At 57.9% G+C, this 26768-nt stretch overlaps 1 protein-coding gene across 1 annotated transcript; it reads right to left on the reverse strand.

The window, feature by feature from the left end:
• Nucleotides 1-2241: 2241 nt before the first annotated feature.
• WIZ (WIZ zinc finger) lies at nt 2242-25663 on the reverse strand. Its single transcript, XM_034657941.1, is given in 13 exon segments — nt 2242-3423; nt 4465-4660; nt 4940-5359; nt 5563-6090; nt 7142-7611; nt 7613-7691; nt 8287-8685; nt 9754-10257; nt 11157-11327; nt 14997-15320; nt 16528-18665; nt 20308-20380; nt 25239-25663. Coding segments are annotated over 13 exon segments (5667 nt in total). The 5' UTR covers nt 25444-25663; the 3' UTR covers nt 2242-3263.
• Between the last annotated feature and the right edge of the window lie 1105 nt (nt 25664-26768).

Genomic DNA, 26768 nt, shown 5'->3' on the forward strand with positions numbered 1-26768 from the left:
ATATGAGATAATGTATGTAAAGAAATCAGTCCAGTGCCGGGTGCACTAAATAAATGTTACCTTTTGTTGTTAATCGTTAAATAATGATAACGGATATATTTATATAGCATGTTTATATGGTATATGTAACAAATATATTCACATGTTTATCTCAAATGCTCCCCTCATACCTGCAAGGTCCTTTTTAAAGAATTTCCCATTTAAAAGATAAAAGTGAAGCCTTGGAATTCATGACTTGCCTAGGTCCTTGGCACTTAAGTTAAAGCTTGAACTCCTAAGACCCTCTTGGTTCGTTCAGGACTTGAGAGATCCTGTAATAGTGCAGCCCGGGGCCAGCCCTGTGAGGATGCATGGAATCCACTTTCAGAGACATCTCATAACTTCTAAGAGATGACTTTACAGAGCTGCAAGCACTGAAAATGGTACATCTGTTTGTGAAAACTCATCAAACTGAGTACAATTATGGCTTGTACATATGTTTTGTTTTACTTTAAATGTTTGTTTTAAAGTAGGAGCAATGTTGCTGACTTCTTGATATTAAGGAATTGTCAATGTCTTTAGGTGCAATAATGGCATATTTAAAAGTCCCTATCCTTCAGAGAAAGATTGAAATGTTGAGATTAAGTCACATAATGACAACTATGTGATTCACCATAATTCAGACGGGGAAAGGGAAGGAAGGCGTGGAAGGGTTACAGCTGAAGAGCTTGGTCTTCAGTTGGTAACTGATAAGTAGATGAGGGTTCATTTTACTATTTTTGTATGGTTGGGATTCTCCATAAAATATCTTAATAAAACAACCCCTCCCCTAAAAATGGCTTATGCAGAACTTGCTGCCACATGGGACAAGGCTAATGATGTGTTGAGAAACTCCAAATATGAAGCACATAAAACTGATTAATGTGCACACCAGCTTTGGGGCTCACTGAAGTGTCATGCTCAGAGATGCCTGCCTGTTCTCCAAATGAAAGCTGAGCCCCCAGACACCTCTTCCTTCTTGGCACACACCACAGCCATCATTTTACCTTCATTTGGGTGATTTTGTTAACATCCAATGCTCTGCCTCTGAGACGGAATGGCCTGAGAAGGGGCATGCTCAAAATTTTAGGAAAAGGTCCCTTTGAGCTAAGAACTGTGTGCGACTCTTTCGAGGACCTACACAGCTATCACTGCATGTGTGGGTGGGGAGGAACTTCCCATGTTATTTTATAAGGTCTTGTGCCTTTTGAACTTTTTACATCCAGCTTCCATCACTTTTATATTTTTATAACTAATTTATAAAAAGCTGAAAGGGGAAGTGCCTATGGGCCAGCTCTCATCCCAAGAGATGCCCTCCCTGCTTTCAAGTCTTAGACATGCCCACTCACAGCGTGGGATGGACAGAAGTGGTTGAGTCCTTCCTCTACCAGGCAAGATGTGTGCCTTGACCTCACAGGACCAGAAAAGCCAAGAGTGCAGGCCAAGATCACATGTTATCACAGCTCATTAGCCTGACCCTTCCAGGCAGAGGCATGGTGGGGGGCCTGGGGCAATAGCGTTGGGGGTAGAGGAGGCCTCTGTTGTCTATACTCCATGAGGTTATTCCCACTTTCCAGCCCTTCGCCATTGAAGTGAAAATGATGAGCTGAAAAACCACATGCAATAAACAAGAAGGAGCAGCCAACAAAATCTCTTAAAATCTCAGAAATGTTCAATAAACATTTGCAGAGCGAGAAAATAAATAACATTGCAAAGGAGCCAGCAGCTCCCTTTTCCCCTCGTGTGATTCGGGTTCAGGGTGCCTGTGTCTCCAGACAAGTCACATGTCTTGAAGGCAGGCTGGCCCCAGCTCTCTGAAGGCTGCCAGCAACTGTGCACTTCTCCCTCCCCCCGCAGGTCCCCCACACCCTCACTGGACAGCTCCTGCCCTTGGAGAGCCCTTCCAGCTTCATCACTTCATCCTGGCTCCCTTCCTAGACCAGCTGCCCAGAGTCTTGGTTCCTCTCCTCTGCTCACAGGAGCTGCTTTGCCAGCCAGCCAGCTAGCCAGCCAGCCAGAGCCCCCCACCAACCATGCCAATGAGGGCCAACAGCTGGGAACTTGGGCTCATCCCCAGCTGAGTCTGGTCAGCTTGGCAGCCAACAGGAAAACCCAGGGCCTCCGGGGGCTCTGGGAGGAGGCGGCTCGATCCCAGCCCCGGCTGCCAGACGATGCCAGCCTGTCCACTCGACAGAAAAACACACGCTGGCCGCCTGCCCCGGGGTGTTTCCAGAAGAGAAATTTAATCTAATTTACATACTTCTAGGTACATCGATAACCAAAATGTGGCCACTGAAAAAAGTTAAAAGGTCAATCAGCTCCCGGTCTCTAGCTGGCCCAGGATTGCAAAATAAAAAGATCCACGTTCCTTATTCTCTACACAAAACGCGTTTTTAAAAAAGTGAAAGGTCTAGGGAGCTATACATAGAAAGCAACAGTGAAAAGAGGGAGGGGAGTGGGGGTGGGGGAGGAGAGTCCCATCCCCACCCCCTCCTGGGCCCCGGAGTCCCCCAAGGCTCTGGGGGGGCCTTGACATGGCAGGAGGCAGCTGTCAGCTCTGAGCTCTTCCAGGCTGGGAAGGCCCCTCTGGGGGGCGGCCAATAAGGATTTCCGTGGCATCATGGGCTCAGTGGGGGGCTCCCAGGCCCCAACAGGCCCTCAAAGGGAGCATGCCTTCCCCTGAGCAAGCACCGTGGCATGATGTGGTCGTGTGACTCAGGAACTGGGGGGCTGGGGCAGATCCCGGGTCTCACGAGGTGCGTGCGTGCATGTGTGTATGTGCGTGCCTGTGTGTGTGTGCGTGTATGTGTGTATGCATGTGTGAGAGGATATTCATAGGGGCAAGAGGGAACCAAGACAGGGGTCTTTGGGGTCTTTGCAAATGGCCACAGATGGCAAACATAGCCCCGCCTGGCTGCTAGATGCGGGGGAGCGGTGGCCTTCCTCCCCTTGACCAGATCAGCTGCCACCACAAGAGACCTGGCCTCTTCCCCTGCTGGACCAGGTGGGCATGGGCTGAAGGAAGATGCGCTGTGTGTGGCCCCAGAGCCCTCGGGCTGGGGGAAGGGCCGCTAGCTGGCTCCTGGCGCCCCGGCTGTAGTGTGCCCGGCCCCCGAGGGGTACCGGTTTGAGGTTTTGGCTTGCTCCTTTGGAAACGGAAAAGAAAGAGGGAGGAGAGGGTGGAAGAGACGGAGGAGAAAGAGGAGGCAGAGGTGGCACAAGAGGGAATTTGGAATGCTTTTGTGTTAGGGCGCCTCTGCCGCCGCTGTCTGTGCCTGCGGGGCCCGGGGCTCCTCAGGCGGGGGGTCCACTTTGGAGAAATTCATCTCCAAGATGTGCCGCTGTAAGTGCCGCACCCACTCCTCCTGGATAGAGAGGGGCCCCTGGAATTCCACCTCACAGAACCTGTGTGGAGGAACAGAGAAAGAGAGAGGAGTGGCCACTGCCATGAGGAGAGGCAGATGTGTAGCCCTGCCCACGTCCCTGAGCACCAGCCACACCGCCGCTACTCAGTGTGCAGAGAGCCAGCCCAGGATTTCAGGGAAGGGGACCCAAAAGCCAGATGTTTCCACATGGACAGCTGCTTGTACCCATTCCAGGATCAAGGTAGGGTCCCCTAATGACCCCCATCTCTATGCTCAGGGCAGTCTTCTGGCTCTGATGCTGGGAAAGTGCCACGGGGCTTCCCAAGTCCCTCTGCCGTCTGACTGAAGCATGTGATCTGAGAGGGGAGAGAGCCCAGAGAGGCAGACCCCACCCGCCAGGCTCCAGGACAGAAGGACAGCAGCTGGGGAAAGGGGGTTAGGCACTAACTCACACCCACCCTGCTCATGCACCCAACTCACCAACTCCCTATGCTTGAGGTCCCAAGGGAGGCCTCACCGAACAGGGGCCCAGGACCTGAGCTCGTGGCTCCAAAGACTTGGGTTCAAATTTTACTTCCGACTTGGCCTATCTGGCCCGAGGCAGGCCACCTTAAGTCTCAGAGCCAGTTTCCTGGCCTCAGATGTACACCTGGACTTTGGTAAAAATGAACTAAGACCTATACTTTCCTTAATCAGGCAAACACTCGTTGAGTGCTTACCATGTGTCAGACATAGTTCAAGTGCTTTATATATATTCAGCTTTTTTAATCCTCACAGCATAGCTGTTCCCAACCCCATTTTATAGGTGGGAATATTGAGGCATGGGGCAGGAAGCCCTTGCTCAAGGTCACTATGCTGCTAAGTGTCAGAGCCAGCACTGGAACCCTCAGGATCCCAGCTTAATGCTCTGAGGTGCCGCTGTCTGTTGAGAAGCCCTTAGCCTGCGTTCAGCCACACTCTAAGGCAGTCCTTGAGGCTACATTTCCTGACCTCCATCAACCTCTCTCTTGTTCAGAGGCTCTGGGTGACTAATTCCCAGGTGGGTGGTCTTTCTCCCCCACCGACCCAAGGGGCTGCGTACCTGCACTTGAGAGTGTAGATGTTGCCAACGAATTTGACCAGTGATGTTTGGGGGGGCCGGGGTACCAGGGAGGGGACCGGCTGGACCCGGGGCGGGGGTTGCCGCACCTCCTCCAGCTTCTGCTGTAGATCATTGGCCTCTTCGCCCCCTCGTACTGCAGAGGCATCTGGAGGGCGGGCTTGTCGGCGCTCAAATTCTGAGGTGGGGAAAGGTGAAGAGAGGGATAGGAGATAAGCCAGAGGGCAAGACTCCTGGGAAGGTTCCTGCCTTTAGCAAGCAAGGGGTGGAGGCTGTGGGGAACTGTAAGACAGGGCAGCTGGTGATTGGATGCTGCCTAGGCCTCAGGACAGGTGGCATGGTGCCCAGATGCGAGAACAGGCGAGCAACTGGGGAAGTGACTAAGGGCAGATGCACAGTGGAGAACCCCAGTGACAGGCACCCCCCACCCTCAAAACCCCCTCCCACTAGCACTCACTGTTGATGTTCTGCCGCTGGTGCTCCTCGGCCTTGACAGCGCCTGGTGGGCTGGCTGCCAGAGGCCGCTCACCACTGTCAGCTGCCCGGCCAGCCTCAGGCCCTGGCTCACCCCCAGCACTGCGACCCACCACAGCCAGGCCCCCGGGTGCCAGCCCGAGGGGCGGCCGCTTGTCGCTGTCACGGCCGTGGCCGGCGCTGCGGAACTTCTTGGTGAAGGGGCGGCCGCCCTGGATGTAGCTGCGGTAGGCCCCCACCTTCTGGGGCCGGTGCTTGATCCATTCGCTCAGTGTCTCAATGGGTGAGCCGTTCACACACCACTCGGTCACGCCAAATTGCCGCAGATGCGCCCGTGCGTGGCTGGCCAGGGCCTTGCGGTTTTCGAAGTAAAGGCCACACAGCTCACAGCAGGCCTCAGTGGCTGCAGGCAGAGGGGGTGCTGCTGAGTCCCAGCCCAAATGGAACAAAGAGTACCCAGAAGGCCCTGCCCAGGTCAGGAGTCAGTCCCGCCTCCCACTGGGGCCTTGCCATGGGCCTCTGCTGGGGGTCAGTGTGTGCGTGGCACTGCCAGGCCCTGCAGGCCCCAGCAGATGCCCTCCCAGGACCCTGCCACCCACTGCTTACAGGAGTGGGAGGTCTTCTCGTGGAGGGTCTTTGCCTTGAAGGGCAGTTCGGTCTGGATGTAGGTCTTGGCCTTGACCTCTGCTGGGAGGAGGCGGTCCTCCTGCAGGGGCCGCTTGGCTGCCACTGAGCCCAGGTAGCCAGTGGCTGAGGGCTTGGCACCAGTGATAGGTGCCAAGCTGAGCTCTCGAGGAACCTGGGCCGGCCCAGCTCCTGGTTTGCCTGGGCGGCCAGCCATTGGCGCCAGTGGCAGGGGGGCCTGCACAGGCCCAGGAGCAGGCGTGGGAGGCCCATCCTCAGCCAAGGCAGGGGCCAGGTCTCCGGCTGGCGGCTCTTTCTTGATGAGGCACGGTTTGGACTTCTTCTTGAGGATCTCCCGCAGCGTGTCAATGGGCGAGCCGTTGACAGACCACTCGGTCACGCCCATCTGCCGCAGGTGGGAGCGCGCGTGGCTCGACAGGCCCTTGCGGTTCTCGAAGAACTCACCGCAGAACTCACAGCGGATGTCACGCACAGGCTCTGCCCGGGACGCTGCAGGGGGTCCAGGGTGGAGGGAGAGGGAGGAGAAGGAGGCAGCTGCAGCCCCAGACCCGAATGACCCGCTCCCTCATCCACTTCCAGGGGCCCTTGTGTACATTCAGCCCTTCTGCTTGTTCTGTCACCTCAAATTCTAGCTGGCTTCAAGATGATTCCCTGTGACACTGAGAAGTATTGAGGAGCAAGCAATTCCTCGATCCTGGGCTCAGACACCAGGTTGGCTGTGACCCCTTACGTTACACTGGGCAAACCACTTCCCCTCTGAGCCTCAGTTTCCTCCTCCACAAAATGCAGATGGAAACCTCCACCTGGAGGGAGCAGCTCCAAGCATGTGGCACACAGCTGGTATGAAATGCCCCTGAGCACTGAGGCAGAGGCCTGGGCCATCCTCACCTGCTCAGCACACACCTCAGCCAACTCAAACAGAAAGAACAGTGACAGGGACAGTACAACTACCGACTATGGTATACACACGGCTTCATTTACACAGGCACCATGCTAAGTGCTTTACACCACTTTGGAACTATACAAAGCTCAGGCCATGCTTATCTTCTATCTCCAGAAAGAGGAAACTCGCCCAAGGTCACATACTGCTGGAGTGTAAGAGCTGAGCACTTAACTTGAACCTAGCTCCAAATGTCAAACACTTAGTGACCAGGAATGTCAGGAAGATGGTGCAGCCTCCCACTTCCAGTCCCTATACTCCTGCCTGTGGCAGACATCACTAACTGACTCCTCCAATCTTTCTCCCTAGGAATCTGGTTGGTAGACACTACCAATCAATTGACGATGGCCCAAAAGGTAAAATTTTTTGGGCATCATTGAATGGCACAATTCTGCCTCCCCAATGTGGATGGAGAATCAAGCAGCAGCTCAGCTGGGGGGTCTGCATAGCAAGAACACACAGCTAACCCCTTGTTCTCCGGACCTGTATATCCTCCCTTTTATTTCTACCCTGGGTGCTCAGGGTACCCATGAAGTGTGTGTGGGCGGAGGGAGACCCCTCTACCTGTTCTCACTGCCCTGCCCCCGGGGTCACACTTACACAGGTTCAGGGGGGCCATGTCTTCCCGTGGCGCCGCCCAGGGACCCTCTGATGGGTGTGGCTCCCCATGAAGGGCCCCTGGCAGCATCTCCCGTTTGATCTCCACCCGCATTTGTTCAGGCTTCAGCTTCTTGGGCAGGGAGGGTGCAGCCAGGCCTGGGAACATCTTCCGGGCCGTGGGAGGAGGAGAGGCAGTTGGTGAGTGGCCCAGGGGGCTGCCTGGTGGCGGAGGCAACTTCTTGGCCAGGGGTGAGAGGTGAAGGTCTGCGGGGCTGCGGGCTTCCAGCGAGCTGCCAGGACCTCCGCTGCCCACCACCTTGGCCAGGCCTTTCGGGCTCGGCCCTGGTGGGTTAGGGGGGCCGCCAGGCCGGGACTGGGTCCGTCTCTTGAGGATCTCCCGTAGTGTGTCAATGGGTGAGCCGTTGACATACCACTCGGTCACGCCCATCTGCCGCAGGTGTGAGCGTGCGACTTGATAGGCCCTTGCGGTTCTCGAAGAACTCACCACAGAATTCACAGCGGATGTCTCGAGCTGGCTCTGGGCCCGAGGCTGCAGCAGGAGAAAGGAGTAATTAGCATTGTGGGGATCATTAGCATCCTTGTCTGTGGGTCTCCTGGTCGGCTGGGCATGGGCAGCAGCATGCCCACAGGCTGGGGTGGTGGTGGAGGGCAGGTGCAAGCGAGGGAACTGAGGAGTGGGGTGGGGGCCAGACACTCAGCAGGAGCGAGGGGAGGCTCCAGAGAGCACATGGGCCCTTGGTCCTGGCAGAGGACTGAACCAAGACTCCACAGCTCTGCGGGTCCCGGGTCCCAACAAGGATGGGGGCAAGAGGGCAGGAAGTAGTAGCCTAAGTGCCAAATACTATCCAAACCAGGGGCAACCATGGACACTTGCCACACCAAAAGGCAGCACCCCACCCTTGGCCTTTATTCTCAGGGAAGGTCACAGTCATGGAAGTCAAAGGCCAAGAGAGAGGACCTAACAGCCAACTGCCAACAAGATCTCTGGGCAGAACCAGCCCACTGCCAAGGGCCCCTGTCTACTCCCTGCCCCAGCAGGAAAGGAGTAGGGAGGGGGCTGCGACCCCCCCGGGAGGGGCTCCAGGGCCCGCAGGGAGGAGGGAGCGGCTGAAGCGAGAACCTACAGAGGTTGAGAGGAGACGGCTCCACATCAGAGGCCCAGAAAATGCCGGCGGCTGCGGCGGCCGAGAGGTCCTGCTTCCCCCAGGGGCTGGCCATACCCGCGGCCTTCAGCTTGGCCTTCTTGGCCGGCGGTGGGGGGGGGAGCAAGGAGAGGGCCGCAGAGGTGGGAGGAGGCCGCCCCAGCTGGGCCAGGGTGCCGCGCCCGGGTGGGAGGCGGATCTGGACGCCGTCCCTCCTGATGAGCCCGTGGAGCACGTCTATGGGGGATCCCTTGGCGTCCGGGTCGCTGACGCCCAGGTGGCGCAGGTGGGCGCGGGCGTGGCTGGACAGGCCCTTGCGGGTCTCAAACCAGGCACCGCACAGCTGGCAGTCCAGCTCTCTGCCCCCGTCACTATCTAAAGCTGCGGAGACAAAACACAGGGCGGGGGTTCACGGCCGCCACCTTGGCCGGCCCTAGGGGACTGAGGCAGGAAGACCTGATATGATTCAAGACTGCCCAGGCCGATTAGGGATCAAGACTTGTGCCGTGGGTTTATTTTAAGAGGTTTTGGGAAACAGAATGCCCTGTTCCCTGCCTAGCCCTTTCGCATCAAGGTGAGTGTGGAGAGCCTAAGGATGTGGGGTGGAGAGGTGGTGGCCAAATTCCAATGGCACAATCTGATGCTCCCAGGCTATTCCCCGGGACCCCAGCTGTGGGAGCTGTGTGGGTGCAAAGCAGGGGCCTCGCCCAGCTGCCAACCATCAAATAGCCAAGGGCAGACCTGCTCAGGGCCTTGCTCCTGAAAGCACAGCAGACAATGGAAGCAACTTCATGGGAACATGAGATGCCAACAGGGGTGCCCCACTGGGCAGGGGGCCAGACCCTGGGCTCACCCCAGGCTAAACAAATGTGTGGGAAGGCCTGACTTCCTTGGAGAAGCCATGCTAAATCTGCTTACTGCACCTGGGAGGGAGGGGGGTGGTTCTTCCCAAACCCTTCTATGTCATGCCCACAGGCAGCCCAGGAGGTATGGCTCCACCCATGGGCACAGTAGAGGTGCCTCTGCACAGACAGCCAGGAAGATATGAAGACAGGGCCAACTACAGGACCTCCTGCCAGGTGGATCACCTGTCTGCCTGTAGGAACCAAGATGCCCCTCTGGGGAAGCCAGGCCCACAGGAGTTCTGGTTACCTTCACTGCCCCAACTCTCAGGCTCAGAGAAGGCCAAGAGTGCCCCTAAGTGGTGAGGATGACCCTGGCAGGCTCAGCAGCCACAGCCAGGCCTCCAGAGGGAAGAACAGCAAAGTATAGTGGGAGGCAGATGATAATATGCTGCATGGCCAGCGCAACAGGAGACACAGTGCTCTGATCAACATTGTGACCCAGTGGACCCAGGACATAGGAGCTGTAGTCCCCACTGTTCCCACCCTGGGCTCTGCAGCCCTCCCGGTGCCAGGACCTCCCTCAGCTCCCGGGACCCGCACTCACTGAGGTTTAGGGGCCCTTCGTCCTCAGACTGGGGCCACTGTGCCTTTGGGGAGGCTGGCCGGGGGCTCAGGGACAGCTGGGGGCTCTTGTCCTCAGGATTCTTGGGGGTAGGGGAGCCCGCCAGGGCCAGTGGTGCCTTCTTGAGGAGTGGGGAGCTGGGCGGGTGGGCCAAGCCTTTGGCCGAGAAGCCGGGAGGTGACTTGATGGCCTTGTTGACAGCCGGGGCATCCAAGGGCTTGGCCAAGGCAAGCAGGCCAGGCCGAGGGGCCCCAGCGACCACCTCCTTCGGTGAGTTGGACTTCTTAGACAGGCCTGGGGGCAGCCCGAGGGGTGTGTCAGGCAGGCCCTTCTGCTTCACGAGCTCGTAGAGGAGGTCAATGGGGGCACCGCTGCTCTCCGACTCCGCCACCCCCAGCTGCCGTAGGTGGGAGCGCGCGTGGCTGGACAGGCCCTTGCGTGTCTCAAAGCAGGCACCGCAGACCTCGCAGGTGGTCAGGCTCTGGGCTGGAGGGCGAGATGGAGGCCAAGAGAGCTGGCTGTGAGGCCCCTCAAGCCCTGCCCTCCCCACTTCTCCTCCTCCCAGGACCCCATGCACCCAGGCTCCCTGCAAGCTTCCCTGACCCTTAAAATGACCCTAGTAAGGCAGGAATCAGCCTCTCCAGTTTGCAAATAAGGAAACTGAGTCTCAGAGAGGGAAGAGTTGTACCCAAGGGCACACAGCAGGAGGCAGAGCCCTTTTGTGGTCCAGCCAGTAGAACGCCTTTCGGATATCCAACGTACCAGGGTGTCCTGGCAACAGGTGTTCACACAAACACTGACCTGCCAGTCACACTCTTCCCAGAGCTGTCCTAGCCAGCCTCTACTCCTCAACTCATGCCCCAAACACTGGGTTGGAAGGCCCAGCCACAGTCCCTGTGGCGCCCTACATCCTCTTCTGCAGAGCCCTTATCACTGCCTGTCTCCTTCTCTGCCTCCCTGCTCCCCAATTTCAATGACTCCAAGGACAAGTGCCAGGTCTGTTCTGCTCTCTCACATCTCTGGAGTCCAGCACAGTGCCTGTCAACCACTCAATAATGATCTCAATATCAACATACAGACGAGACAATATCACACAGAAGATCACATAGCTAATGAGGCCAAAGTCAGCAAATGAATTGGGTCTGAGTGTGGCTCTTGAAAACCAGGCTGTTTCCCTGGATGCCCCTCTCCCACCCAGTGAGGGTACAGCTCAAGGCCATGCTCGCCCAGGGCAGCAGAAGCTGGACAGAAGACAACCAGATGTCTCCTTAGTGACTTCGGGTAAAGAGAAAGCTGTTGACCTCACACTAACCCCAGGTCCAAGAGTTCCCTGTAAGTGTGACCAGCCTGGCCAGCTCCCCCACCTTGCCACTTGGGTCACTCACCCTTGAGATCTGGCAGCTCCTGCTTGCTGCCATGAGGAACCTCTGCAGCCACTTTGCTACTCAGCCGATTGGCCACCTGCTCCAAGGGCCCAGGGACAGGAAGGCTCTTCTTGGGGAGCGGGGGGGAGCCCAAGTCCATGGCCACCATTGTGTTTTCCTCAGAACCCAGGCCTGTGAGGTTAGGAAGACAAGCTCAGCCCAGGCTGGGTGCGAGCTGTCTACCCCCATAAGGGCTGACAGTGGGGGCATGGAGCCTTCTTCCTCATCCTTGGCATCTGCTCTCACTCTGGGTGGCAACTCACCCTATGAGAACAGAGGCTCCATCCATACCCCCAGCACCAGTATGTCAAGGCTGCACACTGACTAAGAGCACCTTCCACCCACCAGAACACACACTGGCTGGAGCAGTGACTCCCATCCTAGATCTGACAAAATATCTCTCTGGGCAGAACTTTGTGCAGGGGAGGACGTCAGTCTTGGGAGCAGGTAGGTTGCAGTCAAAAGGGGAATCCAGTAAGAGAAGGCCAGAGTCAGAGGCCAGAGAAGCAATGCAGAGACAAGGAGCCAAGGACAGGAAGGAGACTCCACAGGACTTGTGGGGAATCTCCACCAGACAAGACAGCTGGGGCTGCAGAGAGAACTTGGGGCTCCGCAGTAGTCTGCTAATAACAAGCTGAGCCCTAAGTGGGGTAAGGTGAGAACTGGGAGTCTGGATCAGCCGGGATCTGAATGGGGACAGGAAAAGTGGGAATCACAGAACTTTGTAGGAAGTTTCTGAGGCATCCGTCAGGTCAAGAAGCTTCCCTGAATGAATGAGGTGTGTATGAGAAAAGGGAGTTGAAGGTATGTTTTCATAGTCTAATTTTTCAGAGAAGGGGGCCTGGGTGGCCTGCTGAGCCCCAGGTTTAGCGTTCAGGGCATGGAGACAGCTCTGAGGCTGAAGAAACTGTGTGTTAGATGGGGCTTTGGAGTCGTCCACTGCTAGGGGCAGGAAGCCATGCAGGTCCTCTGCTCAGTTTGAATCCTACGGAGGCAAGGAGGAGGCAGGTAGGGGCGGCTACCGGGGCCCGGGACACCGAGGACTTTGTCAAAGTCGCCGGGTGGAGTGGGCGCGTCTGTCAGATGGTGTAGGGCCCGTGTCTGAAGTGACTTGGGAGTGGGTTTCCGTGCCGGAGGGATCGAGACTGTGGCGAGGGACGCTCCCGGGGCTCCAAGGGGAAGAGGGAACATCTGTCAGACGGGGTGAGGGTCTCACGGAGCAGCGGCAGAGAGTGTTTGTGAAGCCCGGGGCCCTACGAGCTGCGACAGGAGGCCCGGGGCCCGCCGAACGCCGTGAGCGAGCGAAACGTTTGTCCCGGCCCTGTGGGCCGGGGGTTGGGGGGGCTGGGGGTGGGGCTGGAGCCTTAGGGAGCGGCCTGCACCCCTGCTTGCGGAAGCACGCACACCGCGCTGAGCGCGGCAGCCAACTGCACTCCCACCCCTGGCCTGGAGCGGACGGGACGCTCTTCCCCCCACCCCGAACACCCTTAAGGCTAAAATGGGAATCCTCCGACCACACGCATTTGTCTTAACAGCATCCAGAACTCCTGGAGCCCGGACAGGCGGAGCTAGGACCTGCCCCGGGATCCTGTTCCATTCCCTATCCTGGAATTCTCCCTTCCGTGTCGGAGATCCTGGAAGACACCAGATCCCAGCTATGAGGATCCCACATCATCCTGGTATCCAAATGTCCCCCTGTCCCCGCCGGCGTTGTCCCGCAATCCTATGGAACTTCCCACACGACCGCCGCCGGCACCGCATTTCAGGCACCACCTGCTTCTCCCCAACGCCAAACGACTGCCCCCAGCTGTTCCTTGACAGCTGAGTGGGGCCAGAATCTGACCGTTGCCCCGCCCCCTACGGCCCACTTAGTGCTGTGGGAGATGCTTCTAAGAACAACGGTGCAGGGCGGGTGCCCAGACCTAGCCTTAATCTTGGACATCCTTCCTCAAGGCAAGGCTTCCAGGATCTTCTGAACCACTCATTAACGGCCCTCCGGCCCACCAAGTGTTAACCGAAAGCCTGATCAAAGCCCCCCCCCGCCCCCGCCCCGCACAGTGGACAAGGCCAGGGCAGTACCAGACTGAATGCTGACACCCCAATGTCTTGCCCGTCTCTGTCAGCACTAAGGGCTGCCATATTGGTCTTCTAGTGGAAACAGGTTGACCAGAGCTGAACCTGACTGCTGGACACAGGCTGCCATCCCTGGGGGGCCTGACCCAGTGCCAAGTAAGGAATTTGAGCCGGACATTCAGGCCTCTACACTCTAGACAAAAAAAGAAGAGGGCACGGCTGTAGCTTACAAACTACCTCCTGTACCCCCCAGCCGTCCTCAGAGCCAGCTCCACTTCGCAGCCACGACTGAGATACCACAAAGCCAGCCAGGTATGTGAGCTGAATGCCCAGGCAGCAGCCTTCATCAGAGGCAAGAAACTTGAGGTCATGTCCCTACTCTGCCTCTTTCCAAACTGTGACTTCAACCAGCCACTATGTCCTTTCTGTGACTCGGTCTCCTTGTTCAAGGAGGACAGGGGGCTTTAATAGCACCACTCTCCACTTCGCAGACCCTCAGGTGCCTTTCACTGGTAAGGGGACTTGCATATGGGTCCAGCAGAGTTCAGACTACAGATCTAGGTAGGACCCTGGAAGCTCCAGGCAGGAGAAACAGAAGGAAACCTCAGCCCCAAGCTGCCCCTGGACAGTTCCCCCTGTTCAGGAACTTCTCCATTCCCCAGAGCCCACCTGCTCCTCACTGCCGAGTTCTCTGCTTTGAGATTCAGTAAAGGCTCCTACAAAGTCTGGATTTTCAAGGCTGGGTACTTCACCTTTCCACTCCCTCAGTGGTGCCCAGCCCTAGGCTCCTTAACCAAAATAATACTTCTGGATTTCCCAAGCTGTCCTCCATGGAGAGACCACCAAACATGGTGTTCAGAAGTCTAGCTCTGCTGCTTTGTGGCTATGTGGGAAAGCAGGTGACCTACAGTTTCCTTATCCACAAAACAGGAACGCAACAACCCTTAGCCCCCCAGAATGGTTTAGAGGCATAAATGAGATGAAACCTTAGTATACAACAAGCACTCAGTTATGGGAGGGGTTATCAATGCTGCTGGACAAAGTAGGCACCAATGAAAATCCAGAATGTAGACTCTAGCTCTGCAACGTCTGACAGAATTACAACTAACCTTGCATTAACCACATTTCAAGTGCTCCATAGCCATATGTGGCCATTAGTGACCTACAGAACATGTATCTAAAGTACTTTTCCATTTTAGAAAGTTCTATCAGACAGCGCTGACCAAAGACCAAAGACGCTTTTAAGAGCAAAGATGCTGGAGCCTGACCTGAGTGGGGTTTCAAAGCCTAGCTCCACCCCTTCTGGCTGTGTGTCCTTGGGCAAGTTAAGTAATTTCATTGTGCCTCAGTTTCCTCATCTGTAAAATGGGGATAATAATAACACCTGCCCTATAGCACCGTTGTGAGGATGTAAATAAGTTTGCGTTGGTAAAGTGCTTAGAACATATCTGGCTACTAGTAAGAGCTGAGTAAGCGTGTGTTAAAATCACTGTCAGTCAGAGAAGGGGTGAACTGGATCCAGAAGTAGCCCTGACCCAGCCCCTGAGTAAAACAGAAATAACCTCTAAGTGGCAGGGCAGTTGTAAGGACAGTTGTCACCATACTTTGTAAAGTGACTTGAAACACTACCAGGAAAGCGGAGTGGCTACCCCCTCCACCTCCCCCACATCTCTCTGGGGCCCTGAGAAGGGTCAGGGCCCCTACCTAATCCACACTCTCTCTCCTTACCATCTCCGTAGGCTGGCCCAGGGTCCTCAGCCCAGGTGGGTGGAAAGGGCACTGCGAGAGGTAAGCGGGGCCGACGAGAGGTCAGGAAGCTGCTAGGCGACCCACCAGGTTCGCAGCCCAGGGGGCTGGGGGGCCGCTCAGCAGCCGAGGTGGCCAGCAGCTCTTGCAGGATGTTGATGGGTGACACGGTGAGCTCCCAGTTAGTGATGCCGAAGTCTCGTAGATGGGCCCGGGCGTGGCTGGAGAGGCCGGCCCGGGTGTCGAAGCCAGCCCCACAGAAGTCACAGCGCATCAGGCTGAAGGTGCCTGGATCAAAGTTAGCCACTGTGGAGGGAGAAAGGACATGGACTGCCTGGAGGGGTGACTCTCTGGCCCCAGCCCTCCCTGCTCCCGGGGCTGCTCCCCCTCCACAGATCACACAGCCAGTGCCATCTGTGACCCTGGACACCTCCCTTTCCCTTTGCCATTCACCCTCCTGCCTGCATCAGCTCCCATGTGCTCACACGTCCTCCCATCCTCCCACTCCAGGAAGCCTTCTCCGCTTAACCTTCCAGGTTTCCCCTCACATAGCTCTCAGCACCAGGGCCTCCACCCTCAGAAACCCTTCTCCAGTGGTGGATTTGCAATCCTTCGGCTGAGTGTTCAGTTACTATCCTTCTCGTGTCTACAGCGCATGCCTATTTTTGCTCACTATCATTCCAGTGCTGTCAATTAAATCTTTGTTGAATGAAGACATGGCCAAATGGATAGGATGCTCTTCTCTGGGAGCCTGCTTGGATGCCCCCAGGTGGAGTCAGGGACCTCCTCTGGGCTTCCCCAGCCCCCAGCTTCCCCCATCACAGCCCTGGTCACTCACCATTGTAAGTGCCTGGTTTTCTGGCTGTCTGCCCCCTGCCCCTTACCCCCAGTGCACGCGCGCATGTGCACACACGCACACACACACACACACACTCTCTCTCTCTCTCTCTCAAACACCACACCAGCACCTCCCCCAAGTGGGATCCATGTCTGCCAGCGTCAGAACCACCCAGGGCACTCATGTTGGAGACAGATCTCCAGAATCAGAACCCCGGTGCCTGGGAATCTGCATACCTCACAGGCTGCCCCGGGGGTTCTGAAGCCGGCCAGGGTCCCACACTCCTATTATTGGGCCGTGAACTCCAGGAGAGCAGGGACTGCGGTTTCGTTCTCTGCTGTGTCCCCAAGTGCCCAGAACAGAGGGGACCTCTCTCAATAAATATTTGTCCAATGAAGACATCAGTGACATTCCCTGCCTGGGGCTGCCTCCTCTGCCCATACTCCTTCCTCCAGCTGCTGGAAGGGCCAGGGCATTGGGGCGTCCCCACACCTGCACCGATGCGGTGGCCTTTGCCGCGGCTCCCAGTCTTCCAGAAGGGGAGGCCCTGACTTCCCCCTGCTTGGCGCTATGGGAGGATTTAGAGTGAGGGTTGCTCGGTTCAGAACTCGGCTGCCCAGCTGTGCGTCTCTTGGGCCTCGGAGGGAGGTGGGTGCCGGAGCGAAGCCGCCCTACCTTTTTTCTTCTTCTTCTGGAAGGAGAACCTGCGCTCAATGGCCTTCACCTCCTCAGCAGAGATGAAGTGCCGCACATTGTAGCTGACGCCCACACGGTTCAGGTGGCCCCGGACATGGTTGGCCAGGCCGATGCCGTTGTGGAAGCGATCGGGGCAGTAGGGGCACTTGCGCTCCTCGTGCTTCAGTGCCACCGCCGGGTCCCCGTCCAGGAGCGCGTCCAGCCCCAGTGGGCCGCCCAGCGGCGCATCCAGGAGCAAGAAGTCCAGAGGGTGGGCGCCCCCCAGCCCCAGCTCCTCAGGGTGCAGCCTCGGGGGCATCCTGGTTGCCGCAGCCATGACCTGTGGCCCCAGCTTTGCCACCAGCACAAGCGGCACCATCCCTCGGAGCTGCTGCTGCTGTGCCCGCGAGGCCTCGGCTGCCCTGAGAGCTTTTCGGAAAGTCCGCTTCAGGTCCAGGGCCAGCTGTGGGATGAGGCCAGGGGTAGCTAGGGGTGGAAAAATCCCATTTTTGGGGGGAAAGTCCATTTCTGAGGCCAGCGGTATGTCTTCCTCCTCCTCTTCGCTCCAAGGGTGTCTCCGGTCCCCCAGCTGGGCTGGGGGCCCCTGTGGGTGGACCACGCTCTTGTTTCTACTAGGCTGTAAGGAGTAGGGGGCGGATGCTAGAGGTGAGGGAAAGGCTGGCCTTCCCGGGGGCCTCTGGTCTGAGCCGTGCAGAAGTGGCTTTGACAGTGGGAAATCCCTCATGCCCAGCTGCTGGCAGCCTGGGCCAAAGGCCAGGCTGGGGTCATATCCAGCAGGGTTCTCCTGCCACGTGGGGGCCAAGAGCGGCTCCGCTTTGCCAAAGTAGTCCTCAGCAGCATCAGGGAAGCGGGCATATGCATCCTGGCTGGTGCCTGGCTGGCTGGCAGGGTCCTCCTCAAAAGCCTCGGCATCCTCCTCCCAGTGGGGTTGGGCATGCGCGAGCCTCATGTGCTCCCTGAGCAGGCTCTCACTGGGCGCGGGGAAGCCGCAGAAAACGCAGCCACTGAGCCCTGCGGATGCTCGGTAGGGTCGATAGGTGAGGGTGGTGGCATCAGGGCCTGGGCTGCCAGCCCCGCTGCTGCCCCCAAAGGGCTCCCTGGCAGGCTGGCCTGGAAGCTCGCGCACGTGCAGTTTGGCATGCTGCACAAAGGCCTTGGAGGAATTGGTGCCAAAGACGCACTTGGGGCACTGCAGCCGTGCGTCCCGGCCCTCATCACCTGGGACCTGCTTCAGTTTCTGGATCTCTTCAATGATCTTCTCCCGGGAGGCCTGGTGCAACTGCCGGTGCTGCTCCAGGGTGCCGGGGTCGGCGAAGGCCCAGCCGCACTCCCCACAGGCCAGCGGGGCCAAGTCGGCAGGCGGCTCCTGGCCCGGGGCTCGGCGGTGCTGGCTCATGTGCTCCAGAAGGTGCTCCTTCTGCTTGAAGTAGATGCTGCACTCGATGCACGGGAACACGGCTGGCTCCTCGTCCTCATCCTCATCCGGGCTGGCCACCCCCTTGGCCACCTCCTCCAGCAGCTCGCACAGGTAGGGCCCCGTCCGGATCGGGGGCAACAACGGCTGTAGCCGCTCCACGGATGCCTCTGAGTTCACCGTCCAGGTCTGCGTGGCCACCTCCGAGGCCGACCTGGGCAGGCCCCACTCGGACGGCTGAGCCAGCCCTTCGAGGTCTGCCAGGTGCTCTCTGCTGTCCACCACTGTCACATCCAGCGTCTTAGTCGTATCTTCTACTGGCACAAGCACCGTCCTGAAGGAGGTGAGGGGCAGGGGCTGGGGCGGCAGGTCCATGTGCAGCCCTGCCTCCTGGGGCGGGGCCTGCTCCTCTGTGTCTTGGAGCCAGTCGAAACTGGGGTGGCCCCGGGGGGCCTTCTCCAAGAGCTTCGCTTCACCCTGATGGTGCAAGAACCTTCTAGATCCCTCAAGCTCAATGTGGGGCTTCACGGTTCTCACAATGACCGAGTCCTCGAACCTCCGCTCAGATGGGATGCCCTCCCTGGCTTCCTGGACCAGGGAGTGCTCCCAGGTCCCCTGGCCATCAGGGGGGCCGGGGAAGTGGCCCAGGAGGTGGGGTGGTGGGGAGCCCAGCTGGAAGTCCAGGCTGCCTCCATCCCAGCAACTGCAAGGAAGTGCCAATGGGGACAGGTTAGCCACGGGCCTCAGTTTCCCTTCCTTGGGTAGGGGAGGGGGTCCTCGTAGGCAGTCCAAGACAAGCCCCACAGACCCAGCCTGAGGGCAACCTCAGAGGGGCCGGGAGTGTGGAGGTGAGGGCGGGGAGGTAGGGGGAGTGGATGTGGCCCTTCCAGAGCTGTTGGACCAAAAACCACATGCAGCTCCCAGGACACACCTGCTCATGTAGCCCAGCCCTATTGTATTGTGGGAGAGTGTGCGGGGTCCATCAGGGGTCACACCAGGGTCACAAGGCATGTCCTCAAGTCTGGTGGCACAGTCAACTCTCATCTGTCCCCCAGGAGGGCCCAACGCTCTGATCTGTACCCCCAGCTGCATAAGATGAAGAGGTTTTCCCCAAACTGGGATGATTTAGTTCATTTAGTCTCACTTTCCAGCAAATTTCATGCAACCCTGTGGCGTAAACAATTCAGGGGAATGCCCTTTCCCCTGCAGCTCCCCTCATGGAAGGGCAGAGTCAGGAGTGGTTGAAGGACCCTGCTCAGCCTCTGGCCCAAGGACCCTGACCTCCTTTGGGGGAAGGGGGAGGCGAAGCAACCTCACTGAGCCTCAGTTTTCCAATCCTAAAAATGGGAACAAGTCCCCCAAACCAGGAGCCTCTGTGTCTTTATGCGACATCTAAGGAGCTTTCTCATATCCACAGTCAAAGAAGAGTTCACGTGAGGTATGTGCTCATTTAAATGGTCACAACTACGACACTTCAAATGGGGACCTTGACCCCGACCCCGGGAAGTGTAGGGAGAAGAGGACACAACTCCGTGCTGGGGAAACGCTTCATTTCACCAGATGCCTGGTTCCTGGTAAGCCCACAACCAACGTGGGTTCTTATCATGACTGTTCCTGATAAATCTCCCTTCATTTTCAGGACCCTGCCTGTAAGAGGGGCTATCGATCATGCCTACCCAACAGGTGCAGAAATGGGTTCCACGGAGAGGCAGAGCGGAAATCACGGGGTCACCTCTCTCAGCCCCACTGGTGACGTGTGATACCAACAGGACCACCCCCCCTCCAGGGCCATGGCAAAGATTTAGCGGGGTAAACCTTTGCCAAGAGGCTAGTCCACAGCAAGTGCTCAACAAATGGGAACTATCACTAGCCCATCGCAACACTTATTACATATGAGCACCCACCAAGACTTAAAGGGTCGCTGCTGTCACCATTGCTGTCAGTTCCGACTCCTGTCCAACCTCCCTGGGGTCCTCAAGGCCAGTTTGTGAGATGTGTCTTAGGGACTCTATTTTACAGATGGGGAAACTGAGGCTTAGAGAGGCCTGACATCATTCTAAGGGTCACCTGGCAGAGACAGGACTCCAAGGGTCTAACCTTCAGGCTCCTGTCCCTCTGGCCCTGCTCCTGGCAGGGATAATGAGAGTTGACTGTCTGTGTTCATCCCAGTCTTCCCCACCCCCTGCACATGCCCAGGGGCTTGCCTGCTGGGAGCCACTTCCTCCTGCCTGGCCTCCTGTTTCCCTCCTTTCCCCTTCTCACTCCCCAGGGGGCTTCCTTCGGGCCTAGGCACATCCTGCTTACCCCCCTGCCCTCCCTGAGGTCAGGGCCAGCATGGCACTCACCAGCTGCTGATCCGATGGGTGGCGGAGGTGGCACGGGGGAGGGCTTCGCTGAGGCCGGGATGGGGCTGCCCGTCTGCAACAGAGAGGGGAGACCCTGAGGGGCTGGGGTCCTCCTGGCCAGGGTCCTTCACAACACCCCAGCTCCGGGAGCCCTGCCGGGCACCTCGGAAGGGCCCAGCCGGCTCCCCACCCCTCTCTGAGAGGCCTTTGGCCTCCGCACTCCTGAGCCTTGAAAGGGGTCTTTTTGGAGGAGTCTCCTGGCGGGGACCCCTGGGACTTCCTGCCTTCAACCCTCCTCTCTTTGCCCCCACCCAGCAGCCAAGGTGATTTTTAAAAATCACACCCTGGTAAAAACTCACCTGACTTCTCATCGTACTTCTGATAAAAGCCAGGTTCCCAACCACTAGCTATAAAGCCCGGCGAGGTGGGACGTCTGCTGATCTTTCCAGCCTCGCTCCCTCTCCTGGCCCCTCACTCGCTCTGTCCTGACTCCTCTTGATGCCTCAAGCCCACCAACTCTTTCTGGCCCCGGGGCCTCTGCATTGGCTATTCCTTCCGTCTGGAGAGTCCTTCCCTGGTGGCTGACCAAAGGGAGCCCCTATGACTTTCTCTCTTGTCACCTGTTCCATTTCTTCACACTCTCCGAAATCGCCTGGTTCCTCTTATGGATGCCTGCCTGCCTGCGTCCCAGCTAGCACATAAGCACCCCCTGAGGGCGGGGACTTTTCAGCCTCATTCACTGTAGCATCCTAGTGCATGGCACACAGCAGGTGCTCAACCAATGCTTGCCAGATGATGAGTGAGGAGCTCTAAGCCTGCTTCCCAGGCCCCCTTCCAGGCCTAAGTCCTAGAATCAAATCCCCTCCTGGGACCCCTCACACAGATAGAGCCAACTCTCCATTATCCGCCTGTGGAGCCAATGCCTGGAGCGACCACAGGAATCCTGGCCTGTGCCTCCTCTGCCCGCCACACTCGCCTGAAATGGGTGAACGTGCCAGTTGGGGTGCAGGCCAACTGCCTGGGCCAAGGTTAACACACGGGGGGAACTTGCGCCCCGTCCAGAGCCTGACAGATGCAATTGCTGGATTAGCTTCAACTGGAGGATGGTCCAGAAAGAGGGCGAGGGCCAGGGCTAGTTCTTTTTCCAATCCCCCACGGTTCAATTTGCCCAGGAAATTGAGAGCTGACTGTCAGGAGCCAGAAGCATTAAAAGTGCCATCAGGGGTGGTGTGGGGGGGGGTGTCAGAAAGTCACGGTCACTGGCTGAGGGTCTTTCTATGGAGCGAAGGTCTGACCGTCACAAGGCCTCTGGAAGGTGAGGGTGGCGAAGCACTGTCTAGAGCTGTTTCTCAGCCTCAGCACTACCGCACGGAGGGCGGGATGATTTTCTGTGTGCTGTGGGATGCCACACGGCATCTGCAGCCCCTCCCCACTAGATGCTGGTAGCCCCTGGGGCCCTGGCCCTGCAGTCATGACAACCAAAAGTGTCCATATAGACGTGGCCAAAGCATCCCTTGCAGGCCCCCGTCTGAGGCCCCCTGGAGTAGACTGATGGGGAGCAGGGCCAGGCCAGGGGTACACTCGAAAGCAAGGGCGAGTGTCAGGGTGGGTGGATGTGGGAGAAGGTGTGAGGGTTGGGAAAGCAAGGCCTGGACCAGCTAAGGGCCAGGGGGGTGGAGGGCAAGTCATTCAGTGGCAGCAAGCCCCTGCACAGCCTAAAGGTGCAGTCTGAGGGTGTGGGCGTCCTGCTTCTGAGATTCTGGGACCCCAGTTGCCGAGATTCTGGGCGTCCCAGATTCGTTGATTCTGCGATTGGCGTTGTCTAAGGATTCCATGAGCCAGGGGGCTGTGTTGGCCTCTTTGAGCAGCTCCAGCGAGGCTCCTATTTTTAGTGGCAGCATTTTGGAGGAAGCAGGCCAAGCAGGGCCCCGTGTCCAAGACACCTGGGGGCTGGGGGGCTTGCCCAGCGGCTTCCGTGGCTGGCGGGGATCCAGAAGTCCCTGCAGGTCAGACGAGGTGCCTGGATGCTGCCCTTGGCCGTGGCCATGCCAAAGGGCCCTCATAGACTCCTGCTATCTGTGGGTCCCCGAGAGGGTTTGAAAATGAGAGAGGGAAAATGAGAAGGTATCCACAAGCAGCTTGAATCCCAAGCCAGGCAGCTTGGCAGTGTGGCCAAGAATCTAGACTTTGGAGGCAGACAGATCCAAGTTCAAGGCCCAGCAGTGACCGAAGGGCACGCTTTTCCCACCTGTTTCCTCCTCTGTATAAAGGAACAGCTACCGCGCATATTGCAGGGCCAGCGACGGAGGCCAAGGAGATCACACAGTACATGCTCCATCCAGAGACGCGTTGGTGGGGGTAAGGAAGGGCTGTGAGAGTGCCTGGGATGGGGGTTGGGGCTGGCCCGGAGGCATCCCAGGTTGGAAGCTGGAGGCTGGACTGAGAGCCTCAGGTCTGCTCACTCCATGTTCTGATTTCCTCCCCAGCCTGGGGCCCCACGCAAGGGCGGAAATAGTGTGTCGTTCGTCCCCTGACCCCCTGGTCCCAATGCCAGGCACGCACCAGACTTCATCAATCCATGTGGACCGTCTCAGCCCCCCAAGTCTTGGCTGCACCCAGGAGGCCAGAGAGAGAGAGGCCAAGCATCAGGAGGAGGCTGTATGGAGGCTGTGGGGGCTCCAAGCCAATAGCCATAGTGGAGGACAGAGAAGGCCGTGGAAGCATCCTTGTCCAGACAGAGAACTTGGGAAGCAGTCACTCTAGGGGTGCCCTTGGGGGTCTCCGAGGGCAGGGTCGGGGTAAGGGAGGGCCCAGACTTTGGGGTGGAACAGCAGCCCCAGAGGCCGTTCCTATTTATAGGCATCACGAGACTCCTAGGGCAGATGCCCGAGCCAGGAAGGGGGGTCAAGCAGGCCAAGAGGGGGGCACTGTGTCCCAAGCCTGGGCCCTCCTCTAATCTCCAGGCTGTGACCCCACCCAGGTCAAGCCATCCCTGTCCCATGCCCCCATTTGCTCAAGGACATCATTAAGGGTAGGCCTGGCCCCCTTTGGCAGCCACGTTTCCCTCCTCCCCAGGCACATGCACTGGAGCCTGGTTGATTCCCTAGAGCGAGCGAGGACGCACCTACCTACCTACCTACCTACTTACCTTCACCCTCTCTTGCTAGACCTGGGCTTCTGCCCGGCAGAGAAGAAGTGACCAATTCCTCAGAATTAGACCCAGAGAGGACTCTGGGACCCCAGACCCTGCTTCCCTGGGGTCCTCACAAAATCAAAGTCTCAGGCCTGCCCTGGCCAGCTGCATGGCCTGGAACATGGTCCTGCCAATCTCTGGGCCCTGGTTACTCGTGGTTCGGAGGAGGGAGTTGCTAAGTTTCCCTGAGCACTGATACTCTCACCCGTCATTCTCCTGTGTAACACCTTTGAGTGCTACCCATCACCTCCGTGCCATTGCTTAGGTAGAGCCTGATGCCTAGACTCCCCCTGCCCTCTTTGTCTGACTCATTGTTCCTCATCCAGGACTCCAGATGGCCCCCAGGCTGGGCCCGGCTGGGCTTCACCCACTGCAGCCCCAGCAACTATGTCCTAACACCTGGTGGCTGGTTTGTCTCCCCGGCACCAGATGGCAGGGTCCACGGAGGTGAGGATGGAGTGTGTGTGTGGCCCCAAGAAGGTGCTCTGAAAATATCTAAACATGATGCGTGTTGCTAAGGGTGAGCTGGGGCAGGTCAAGGATGCCTTGACCCAGGGTGATGGTTAAAGACGAGGGCTGTCAAGCCAGGTTAGAGCCAGCTGTGGGACCATGGGCAACTTACTTAACCCCTCAGGGCTTCAATTTTCCCATCTCTGGCACGGGATGATTATACTGAAGCTACCCCACAGGGATCTTTTAAGAATGACATGAGATGATCACATAGAGGGCTTGGCATGTAGGAAACTCCTGATGAGGTACATGGAAGTTCCTGGAAACCACGGCCTGTAGGGCAGGCCAGGCAGATGAAGGGAGACATCTGGTGCATCAGCCTGCACTGCCCCCACCACTCTGCTCCTCCTGCCTGGTCCTTGAACACACCAGGCTCCTCCTCACCACAGGACCTTTGCGCCTGCTGTTCCCACCACCTGGCTTGTCTTTCCCACCATTCATTCAATGCTCCACTCAAATTCCACCCACTCAGGGAGGTTTCCTAGGTCCTCCGGGCATGATCCTGGCACTCTGTTTAACACCTTCGCGACACCTGTCCCTACCTGCCCTTGTTGTCTGTCTCTCCTACTATAATGTCAGGCCTCTGTGGGAAGGAAGTTCTGCCTCTTTTGTTTATGGCTGTATCCCCAGCACCTAGAACACAGCCTGACACATAGTGGTTGCTGAGTATTTAATGAATGAATAACAAATCTTCAGGTGGGGACAGTGTGAGATCTCCTTTTACTGAGTAAACCAAGGCACAAAGGGGTAGCTGGTGTCCCTGACTAACCAGTCTCTCCCCGGCCACTAGAGGGCACAAGCTGTTTTGGCCCATGGCTCAGGAGCAGGACTCCCCAAGACACTGCAGCAAGAGGGAGCTGGGATAGGTTGATGGGAATGGGGTATGCCTGGGGAATAAGTGGGCTCTCAGGGCCAGATGCTTGGGGTGCTAAGCTGGGCACCTGGACCCAATTAATGTGCCCAGAGGAGGGAACTAGGCAGACCGGAGTTCAAGTCCCAGCTCCTACCCACCCACTGGGGGGGGGCATTCATCAGGTCATTGGTTCCCAGGGCCTCTGTTTTCACAACCATAAAATGGGAAAATAAGCTGAGTAAAAAGAGAAGGCTCCGGACTCAAGCAGAATCAGAATCCCATCTCAACCCCTGCTGGGCTGGGTGACCTAGCCCTCTCTGAACCTCAGGGACCAGGTTGGATGCTCCCCCAGGACCACAGGGCCCATCCTCTTACCAGAAATGCCACCTCTGCCATCCAGAATGTCTCGGGGTCCCTCCTTGGTGACAGGCAGGTAATGGGTGGACCGGAAGAGGCCACCTTCCCCTTCAGCAGCCTCGGCCCCACCTTCAATGTCTTCCCTCGGTGCTGGGCCAGGCAGTCTCTCAGGGCCACGAGGACGATCTGGGGCGGCCAGGCCGCCTGCCAGGGGCCCATCCATGGATGCTCTCTGCCTGGCTCCACTCAGTTGCTGGGCTGGCTCAGCAAGGCATTGTAGGTCTGGGGGCAGAGAGACAGGTGCTTAGGGGAGGTGGAAAAGGGATGCTTCCTCAGTTTCTCTTTCCTTGAAGCCCCAATCCTCACCCTTGCTGCTCAGTGCCTCAGTTTACCTCCCAGCCCAGGAGAGCTAAGTAAATGGTGCTGAGGCCCTATCCATATGCATCATATCCCAAATGGCCTTTATCCTCAGTATGTCCCAGTCTGCCCACTGATAACTCCTCTTTATACGGCTCCTGTACTGTACTCCCTCAGTTTACCCCATTTTTACACATGCAAACTCATGCACCTTGTTTTCTTCCAGCATTAATCCTATCATTTCTCCCAGGTGCCTCCCTTCATTCACACAATGCTGCACTTTTCCCAATTGTGCCCTCGCTTTCATGCACATGCCTCTCCTATGCCCATGCCTCAGCACAAATCCCAGGCACTTTGCACTCTGATCCTATACACTATCCCAAGTGCCCCCATCATCACCTTTGCACTTTTCCCACACTCCAACCCCCATCTCCTCAGGACCTCAGGGTTCTCATTAACCCTTTCACCCTCACACACAGCCTCAAGTGACCCCAGCATTAACCCCTTCCCTTCTCCCCAACATCACCCCTCATGCATACCCAGCCTGGGCTCTTCCATCCCACCCTCCCAAGATTTCTCTAGTCTGCGGCCAAAAACGACGGATGGGGCTCCTGGTCCAGAAATGAGGACCCTGGGGAGGCCGTGTGTGTGTGTAGGGGGGTGGGTGCTGTCCTCTCCACCTATAAATACCTTCAAGGTAACGCGGAAAGTGAAGGGCAGGAATGAGGCGCCCTCCCCAGGGAGATGGTGGGGAGGCCGGGCCCAGGCAACCGGGGCGGGGCCCGGGCTCCAGGCCTGGCTGCAGGCGCTGCCCTCGGGGGCCTGGGGGCTCCCAGGGGGCCAGTCCTTGGTCTGGCAGTCGTGGCGGGGGTCCCTGCCCAGGCCCAGAGGAAGCACCTGCGGGTGCCCACCCGGTGGGCACTGCCCGCAGGGAACAGGCGGGACCGCAACTTCGGAGCACTTTGGCAGCGTGGGAAGGGGCCTCCCGCCTGGACGCCCCCCGGGGGTCGCAGGGGAGGGGGCGGCGCCGCGCCAGCGCACCCCTCGTTGGGCCAGGGTCCGGGAGACGCTCCCTCCGCCCGTGCACTTCGGGGCAGGAGACCCCGTGGGATGCGCCGAGGTGGGGGGACACCTGCCCCAAGACCCCCGCTCCTCCCCCCCACCGGAACGGCCCCGCCCCCGACCAGGCCC

The sequence above is a fragment of the Ailuropoda melanoleuca genome, chromosome 4 (assembly GCF_002007445.2).
Source record: "Ailuropoda melanoleuca isolate Jingjing chromosome 4, ASM200744v2, whole genome shotgun sequence".
Lineage (NCBI taxonomy): Eukaryota > Metazoa > Chordata > Mammalia > Carnivora > Ursidae > Ailuropoda > Ailuropoda melanoleuca.